This window comes from Nerophis lumbriciformis, linkage group LG10, assembly GCF_033978685.3.
Source record: "Nerophis lumbriciformis linkage group LG10, RoL_Nlum_v2.1, whole genome shotgun sequence".
Classification (NCBI taxonomy): domain Eukaryota; kingdom Metazoa; phylum Chordata; class Actinopteri; order Syngnathiformes; family Syngnathidae; genus Nerophis; species Nerophis lumbriciformis.
The window spans coordinates 3,290,001-3,300,000 of record NC_084557.2 but is presented as its reverse complement, the minus strand read 5'-3'; the positions used below and the strand labels follow the sequence as shown (position 1 = coordinate 3,300,000).

General features: G+C 31.2%; 1 protein-coding gene across 2 annotated transcripts in view; it reads left to right on the top strand.

Moving 5' to 3' along the window:
• Positions 1-10,000, top strand: part of LOC133612749 (troponin T, cardiac muscle-like) — a 23,837-nt gene that overhangs the window by 5,317 nt on the left and 8,520 nt on the right. For both annotated transcript variants that reach the window (XM_061970421.2, XM_072913894.1), the window contains 4 exons: positions 2,205-2,265; positions 2,354-2,470; positions 2,595-2,672; positions 3,118-3,228. In XM_061970421.2, the coding sequence (XP_061826405.1) occupies positions 2,205-2,265; positions 2,354-2,470; positions 2,595-2,672; positions 3,118-3,228 (367 nt within the window). The remainder of the gene's footprint in view (positions 1-2,204; positions 2,266-2,353; positions 2,471-2,594; positions 2,673-3,117; positions 3,229-10,000) is intronic.

Genomic DNA, 10,000 nt, shown 5'->3' with positions numbered 1-10,000 from the left:
AGTTCAGCTAGTTCGGTTCCAGGCATAAAGCTTCAGACTCTAGTTCAGGGCTCTATAGCTCGCCATCCAACCTGGCCTGTATGAAAGGGCAGGACCAGTCAAGTTTCCAGTGCGCACACAAAAATACATTCAAATACTAAATACTAAATAATACTACTGTATTCAAATAGCAAAGTATATTCCTTAATATTGTACAATAAATAGTTCATAAATCCAATTAGAATAAATATAATAATTGTTATATCAAAATATTCATTACTCTAAAAAGGTATCAAAATGTAAACAGTGCATCCACAAATAGAGTGCTAGCAGACACAGTGGTTGACTGGACTGCTTCATAAAGTGCCTTGGATGCATAGCACTGATAACTATCAAAGCTAGTATGACAACACAAGAACAATAAGACAATTGTTGACAGTAATAACATTTCATTCATTGGGTTTAACTATATTCAGAGAAACCGGGCATATAAGTAGATGCTAACCGCTCCATTCAAAACGAATGCAGCGGCTAGGCTACATAAAGCTACACAAATGCAACTCACCAATTCCGCAGATAAATCACTCTCAAACACTGCCGCGGACGACCCACGGCTCCGGTAGTCGGCTCCTACAGTTCGACATCATTACATTTTAGTTTAGAAGGCTGATTTAATAATTAAAGCGTAAAACCGAGTCACATACCTGCAGCAACCTCACACAGTGTGTTCCTCTCGCTCTCACCGGTAGCAGCTGACTTCCGGGTTTTATGCTGTCTGACAGCCGCATGAAGTCACGTGACCGCGTGACGTAATGACGCACGCAAGTCACGTGACCGCGTGACGTAATGACGCACGCAATAACAGTTTAGACGACGAAAAATAAATAGAAAGGATATTTAAATGGGGTTTTGTCACCCGGGTTACAGTATTATTTAATGTGTGTCTTATTTAATGTGTGTAATATTTAATGTGTGTGTTATTTAATGTGTGTGTTATTTAGTGTGTGTATTATTTAATGTGTGTGTTATTTAATGTGTGTGCTATTTAATGTGTGTATTATTTAATGTGTGTGTTATTTAATGTGTGTATTATTTAATGTGTGTATTATTTAATATGTGTGTTATTTAATGTGTGTATTATTCAATGTGTGTTTTATTTAATGTGTGTTTTATTTAATGTGTGTGTTATTTAATATGTGTGTTATTTAATGTGTATTATTTAATGTGTGTATTATTTAATGTGTGTTTTATTTAATGTGTGTATTATTTAATGTGTGTGTTATTTAATGTGTGTGTTATGTAATGTGTGTGTTATTTAATGTGTGTGTTATTGAATGTGTGTGTTATTGAATGTGTGTGTTATTTAATGTGTGTATTATTTAATGTGTTATTTAATGTGTGTGTTATTTAATGTGTGTGTTATTTAATGTGTGTATTATTTAATGTGTGTCTTATTTAATGTGTGTAATATTTAATGTGTGTGTTATTTAATGTGTGTGTTATTTAGTGTTTGTATTATTTAATGTGTGTGTTATTTAATGTGTGTGCTATTTAATGTGTGTATTATTTAATGTGTGTTAATTAATGTGTGTATTATTTAATGTGTGTATTATTTAATATGTGTGTTATTTAATGTGTGTATTATTCAATGTGTGTTTTATTTAATATGTGTGTTTTATTTAATGTGTGTGTTATTTAATATGTGTGTTATTTAATGTGTATTATTTAATGTGTGTATTATTTAATGTGTGTTTTATTTAATGTGTGTATTATTTAATGTGTGTCTTATTTAATGTGTGTAATATTTAATGTGTGTGTTATTTAATGTGTGTGTTATTTAGTGTGTGTATTATTTAATGTGTGTGTTATTTAATGTGTGTGCTATTTAATGTGTGTATTATTTAATGTGTGTATTATTTAATGTGTGTATTATTTAATATGTGTGTTATTTAATGTGTGTATTATTCAATGTGTGTTTTATTTAATATGTGTGTTTTATTTAATGTGTGTGTTATTTAATATGTGTGTTATTTAATGTGTATTATTTAATGTGTGTATTATTTAATGTGTGTTTTATTTAATGTGTGTGTTATTACATGCATTGTTAGCTGCCTTGCGCTAGAAGTTTTTCACTATTTAGAATGCCGACACAAAGATGTGTTTTAGTCTCACATAAAGACTGTGGATGAGAGGGAAAAAAAGAGGCCTGATCATCTCATCCACAGATTCATGACCAACATCGCGGCCCCGAAGATCCCCGACGGCGGCGAGAAAGTGGACTTTGACGTGAGTTTGAGTCCGCCGTGTTGTGGAAGGAAGTGACGAGAAGGCGCCGTGTTGTGGAAGGAAGTGACAAGAAGGCTGGCGTGTGCAGGACATCCACAGGAAGCGTCTGGAGAAAGATCTGTCTGAGCTCCAGTCTCTGATCGAGGCTCACTTCGTCCAGAGGAAGAAGGAGGAGGAGGAGCTCGTCGCGCTCGTCAACAGAATCGTGAGTGGGAGATGTCGCCGCGTCAACACAATCGGGAGTGGGAGATGTTGCCCCGTCAACACAATCGGGAGTGGGAGATGTTGCCCCGGCAACAGAATCGGCCTGACCTGCTGTGTCCTCTCAGGAGAAACGTCGAGCCGAGAGAGCCGAGCAGCAGAGAGTCCGAGCAGAGCGGGAGAAGGAGAGGCAGGCCAGGCTGGCCGTACGTTTATGTTGACCTGCACACTCATCTTTATGTTGACCTGCACATTTAGGACCAGGACTGAAATCCACTAGTTGACCTGCACATTTAGGACCAGGAGTTGAGTCCACTAGTTGACCTGCACATTTAGGACCAGGAGTTGAGTCCACTAGTTGACCTGCACATTTAGGACCAGGACTGAAGTCCACTAGTTGACCTGCACATTTAGGACCAGGACTGAAGTCCACTAGTTGACCTGCACATTTAGGACCAGGACTGAAGTCCACTAGTTGACCTGCACATTTAGGACCAGGACTGAAGTCCACTAGTTGACCTGCACATTTAGGACCAGGACTGAAGTCCACTAGTTGACCTGCACATTTAGGACCAGGAGTGAAGTCCACTAGTTGACCTGCACATTTAGGACCAGGACTGAAGTCCACTAGTGTGCGTCTGACCTTTCCAGGAGGAGAAGGAGCGCAGGGAGCAAGAGGAGCAGCGCAGGAAGCTGGATGACGACGTGAAGAAGAAGAAGGTCCTCTCCAACAGGACCCAGCAGTACGGCGCCGCACAGAAGGTCAGTCTGAAGTAAGGTGGTCCCCATACCAATATTTGGTACCAACATGTGTTTCAGTACTTTTCTAAATAAAGGGGACCACAAAAAATGTCATTATTGTCTTTATCGTAACAAAACCTACATGAAAATTATGTTTATTATTGTCATTTAGTCCTTAAATAAAATAGTGAACTTGTCTTTTAGTAGTAAGTAAACAAACAAAGACTCCTAATTAGTCTATGCAGTAACATATTGTGTTACTATTATTTTGTACACATTATGAGGGACAAACTGTAAAAACTGATTATTAATCTACTTGTTCATTTACTGTTAAAATCTGCTTACTTTCTGTTTGAACATGTTCTATCTACACTTCTGTTCAAATGTAATAATCACTTATTCTTCTCTTCATTGATACTCTACATTAGTTTTGGATGATACCACACATTTCGGTATCGATCCGATACCAAGTAGTTACCGGATCATACATTGGTCATATTCAAAGTCCTCATGTGTCCAGGGTCATATTTACTGAGTTTATAAACATAATATAAATTTAAAAAAAACAAAGACATTTTGTGACGATATATCATAGTAGTATCGACTAGATACACTCTGGTACTTGGTATCATTACAGTGGATGTCAGGTGCAGATCCACCCATGGCGTTTCTTTACATTCAGGAATGCTAGATTTTGTTAGCGGCGAGCTATCGTATCCTCCTACGGTGTGTAGTGAAGCATGTTTAGCTATTCCTCGTCCTCCAGTGATAATGCTACTTGTAAGAAACATATTTGTTTTTATTAAGAAGTAGCTGAAACACTGTGGATGGAGCAGCTCTTCCTGAGGGTGTTTCAGTGTTATAACTTCACCTTTATCTTTACTTTTTACACCAAAATGCGTCCGTTCTCCCTTTTCTGTCTACACACTGTGTCTGCTTGTAAGTACTCTGTGTGTGTGCGCTGCCCAACATGCTCCTCTGCTCGTAAAACCAGCAATGTCATGCCCGTAAAAATAAAATAAAAACAGAGCCGGTATTGATTCATAATATTTACATCTTTTCATAGAGTAATAATAGTAGTGTCGTTTGTGACATTTTCAGCCCGAAAAAAAATTAACAGATCATAAAAAAATATACAGGTAAAAGCCAGTAAATTAGAATATTTTGAAAAACTTGATTTATTTCAGTAATTGCATTCAAAAGGTGTAACTTGTACATTATATTTATTCATTGCACACAGACTGATGCATTCAAATGTTTATTTCATTTAATTTTGATGATTTGAAGTGGCAACAAATGAAAATCCAAAATTCCGTGTGTCACAAAATTAGAATATTACTTAAGGCTAATACAAAAAAGGGATTTTTAGAAATGTTGGCCAACTGAAAAGTATGAAAATGAAAAATATGAGCATGTACAATACTCAATACTTGGTTGGAGCTCCTTTTGCCTCAATTACTGCGTTAATGCGGCGTGGCATGGAGTCGATGAGTTTCTGGCACTGCTCAGGTGTTATGAGAGCCCAGGTTGCTCTGATAGTGGCCTTCAACTCTTCTGCGTTTTTGGGTCTGGCATTCTGCATCTTCCTTTTCACAATACCCCACAGATTTTCTATGGGGCTAAGGTCAGGGGAGTTGGCGGGCCAATTTAGAACAGAAATACCATGGTCCGTAAACCAGGCACGGGTAGATTTTGCGCTGTGTGCAGGCGCCAAGTCCTGTTGGAACTTGAAATCTCCATCTCCATAGAGCAGGTCAGCAGCAGGAAGCATGAAGTGCTCTAAAACTTGCTGGTAGACGGCTGCGTTGACCCTGGATCTCAGGAAACAGAGTGGACCGACACCAGCTGGACTGCTGCTGAGTGGTCCAAAGTCATGTTTTCTGACGAAAGCAAATTTTGCATTTCCTTTGGAAATCGAGGTCCCAGAGTCTGGAGGAAGACAGGAGAGGCACAGGATCCACGTTGCCTGAAGTCTAGTGTAAAGTTTCCAACATCAGTGATGGTTTGGGGTGCCATGTCATCTGCTGGTGTCGGTCCACTCTGTTTCCTGAGATCCAGGGTCAACGCAGCCGTCTACCAGCAAGTTTTAGAGCACTTCATGCTTCCTGCTGCTGACCTGCTCTATGGAGATGGAGATTTCAAGTTCCAACAGGACTTGGCGCCTGCACACAGCGCAAATCTACCTGTGCCTGGTTTACGGACCATGGTATTTCTGTTCTAAATTGGCCCGCCAACTCCCCTGACCTTAGCCCCATAGAAAATCTGTGGGGTATTGTGAAAAGGAAGATGCAGAATGCCAGACCCAAAAACGCAGAAGAGTTGAAGGCCACTATCAGAGCAACCTGGGCTCTCATAACACCTGAGCAGTGCCAGAAACTCATCGACTCCATGCCACGCCGCATTAACGCAGTAATTGAGGCAAAAGGAGCTCCAACCAAGTATTGAGTATTGTACATGCTCATATTTTTCATTTTCATACTTTTCAGTTGGCCAACATTTCTAAAAATCCCTTTTTTGTATTAGCCTTACACAATATTCTAATTTTGTGACACACGGAATTTTGGATTTTCATTTGTTGCCACTTCAAATCATCAAAATTAAATGAAATAAACATTTGAATGCATCAGTCTGTGTGCAATGAATAAATATAATGTACAAGTTACACCTTTTGAATGCAATTACTGAAATAAATCAAGTTTTTCAAAATATTCTAATTTACTGGCTTTTACCTGTATATTATTGCACACTTATAAACAATAGGTAATTGTTTATAGACTAATACATGTGAAGTATATAGAAATAAATACTATTTATTTACATTAAGGGTGTCTGGATCGGATTAAAAAAAAAAATGTATTCTATGATATCGGCTTGCATCTAAAATCACTGATACATGCTCCAATACGAGCAGTCCAGGTAAACATGGCGGGCTATAGTCTACTAGGAGCTAGCAGCTACACAGCAGCTAAGCACACACGTAATCAGTGTCAGAACTGCAGTTTAAAAGTTCAAATTTGAATGACAATAAAAAGGAAGTCTAAGTCTAAAACAGGACATTTGTCAACAAATACACGTATCAAATGATATTACTTGGATACAAAGTGATTGATTGTTGCCACTAATTCAACCTAAAGACAGCATCAATCTGTCATAAAGTTAGTGTTTTTATGCCTATCATTTTTCTCTGAGTAATTTCACTTGATCAAGCATCTTTTAACAACCCACATGACAAAATAATACAAGTATTCGTATGGGATCAATATTGCTATGGGCCAATACTTTAGGCCTCCATATCGGCATCGCAAGTGGAAAAAAAAGCATTTACATATTAAATATGTATGTACGGAGCCCCTAAAAGGGACATGGGGGATTTTTTTTTTTTTTTTATATAATTTTGATTTTTTTTAGACATATCTCGTGCGCACGAGAATCTTTTTATAAAGTTATAAAAAAAAAAAAATTAAAAAAATTATACATATATATTTTTTTTTTGACATGTATCTCATGCACACGAGAAACTTTTCATAAAGTTATAAAAAATAAAAAAAATTAAATTATATATATATATATATATATATATATATATATATATATATATTTATTTATTTATTTATTTATTTATTTTTTGACATGTATAATCAAGCTTAGTGGTTTGGGACTATTTAAGAAAATAGTTTAAAAAAATAAATGTTATTTTTTTAAAGGGTACATGGGGGGAAATGTATTTTTTTATAATTTTTTTATTTTTATATATATATTTTTTAGACATGTATCTCGAGAAACTTTTTATAAAGTTATAAAAAAACATAAAATTGTTTTTATTTTTTAAATTGTTTTATTTATTTTTTAGACATGTATCTCGTGCGCACGAGAAACTTTATAAAGTTATCAAATTAAAAAAAATATATATTTTTTTTTTATACATGCATCTGGTACGCGTGAGAAACTATAAAGTTATAAAAAAAAACAAATTAAAAAAATGATATATATTTTTTTTTGACATGTATCTCATGCACACGAGAAACTTTTCATAAAGTTATAAAAAATTTAAATAAAAAAATTATACATATATATATATATATATATATATATATATATATTTTGACATGTATAATCAAGCTTAGTGGTTTGGGACTATTTAAGAAAATAGTTTAAAAAAACAAATGTTATTTTTTTAAAGGGTACATGGGGGGGAAATGTATTTTTTTATAATTTTTTTATTTTTATATAAATTTTTTTTAGACATGTATCTCGAGAAACTTTTTATAAAGTTATAAAAAAACATAAAATTGTTTTTATTTTTTAAATTGTTTTATTTATTTTTTAGACATGTATCTCGTGCGCACGAGAAACTTTATAAAGTTATAAAATTAAAAAAATTATATATTTATTTTTTTATACATGCATCTGGTACGCGTGAGAAACTATAAAGTTATTAAAAAAAAAAATTAAAAAAATTATATATTTTTTTTTTGACATGTATCTCATGCACACGAGAAACTTTTCATAAAGTTATAAAAAAAATTTAAAAAAAAATTATACATATATATATATATTTTTTTTTTGACATGTATAATCAAGCTTAGTGGTTTGGGACTATTTAAGAAAATAGTTTAAAAAAATAAATGTTATTTTTTTAAAGGGTACATGGGGGGAAATGTATTTTTTTATAATTTTTTTATTTTTATATATATATTTTTTAGACATGTATCTCGAGAAACTTTTTATAAAGTTATAAAAAAACATAAAATTGTTTTTATTTTTTAAATTGTTTTATTTATTTTTTAGACATGTATCTCGTGCGCACGAGAAACTTTATAAAGTTATAAAATTAAAAAAATTATATATATATTTTTTTTTATACATGCATCTGGTACGTGTGAGAAACTATAAAGTTATAAAAAAAAAAAATTAAAAAAATTATATATATTTTTTTTGACATGTATCTCATGCACACGAGAAACTTTTCATAAAGTTATAAAAAATAAAAATAAAAAAATTATACATATATATATATATTTTTTTTTTGACATGTATAATCAAGCTTAGTGGTTTGGGACTATTTAAGAAAATAGTTTTAAAAAATAAATGTTATTTTTTTAAAGGGTACATGGGGGGAAATGTATTTTTTTATAATTTTTTTATTTTTATATATATATTTTTTAGACATGTATCTCGAGAAACTTTTTATAAAGTTATAAAAAAACATAAAATTGTTTTTATTTTTTAAATTGTTTTATTTATTTTTTAGACATGTATCTCGTGCGCACGAGAAACTTTATAAAGTTATAAAATTAAAAAAATTATATATATTTTTTTTTATACATGCATCTGGTACGCGTGAGAAACTACAAAGTTATAAAAAAAAAAATTAAAAAAAATTATATATATTTTTTTTGGACATGTATCTCATGCACACGAGAAACTTTTCATAAAGTTATAAAAAATTTAAAAAAATAAATTATACATATATATATTTTTTTTTTTTTTGACATGTATAATCAAGCTTAGTGGTTTGGGACTATTTAAGAAAATAGTTTAAAAAAATAAATGTTATTTTTTTAAAGGGTACATGGGGGGAAATGTATTTTTTTATAATTTTTTTATTTTTATATATATATTTTTTAGACATGTATCTCGAGAAACTTTTTATAAAGTTATAAAAAAACATAAAATTGTTTTTATTTTTTAAATTGTTTTATTTATTTTTTAGACATGTATCTCGTGCGCACGAGAAACTTTATAAAGTTATAAAATTAAAAAAATTATATATATATTTTTTTTATACATGCATCTGGTACGCGTGAGAAACTATAAAGTTATAAAAAAAAAAAATTAAAAAAATTATATATTTTTTTTTTGACATGTATCTCATGCACACGAGAAACTTTTCATAAAGTTATAAAAAATTTAAAAAAATAAATTATACATATATATATTTTTTTTTTTTTTTTGACATGTATAATCAAGCTTAGTGGTTTGGGACTATTTAAGAAAATAGTTTAAAAAAATAAATGTTATTTTTTTAAAGGGTACATGGGGGGGAAATGTATTTTTTTATAATTTTTTTATTTTTATATATATATTTTTTAGACATGTATCTCGAGAAACTTTTTATAAAGTTATAAAAAAACATAAAATTGTTTTTATTTTTTAAATTGTTTTATTTATTTTTGAGACATGTATCTCGTGCGCACGAGAAACTTTATAAAGTTATAAAATTAAAAAAATTATATATATATTTTTTTATACATGCATCTGGTACGCGTGAGAAATTCTTTAGTTATAAAAAAAAAAATTAAAAAAATTATATATTTTTTTTTTGACATGTATCTCATGCACACGAGAAACTTTTCATAAAGTTATAAAAAAATTAAAAAAATAAATTATACATATATATATATATTTTTTTTTTGACATGTATAATCAAGCTTAGTGGTTTGGGACTATTTAAGAAAATAGTTTAAAAAAATAAATGTTATTTTTTTAAAGGGTACATGGGGGGGAAATGTATTTTTTTATAATTTTTTTATTTTTATATATATATTTTTTAGACATGTATCTCGAGAAACTTTTTATAAAGTTATAAAAAAACATAAAATTGTTTTTATTTTTTAAATTGTTTTATTTATTTTTTAGACATGTATCTCGTGCGCACGAGAAACTTTATAAAGTTATAAAATTAAAAAAATTATATATATATTTTTTTTTATACATGCATCTGGTACGCGTGAGAAACTATAAAGTTATTAAAAAAAAAAATTAAAAAAATTATATATTTTTTTTTGACATG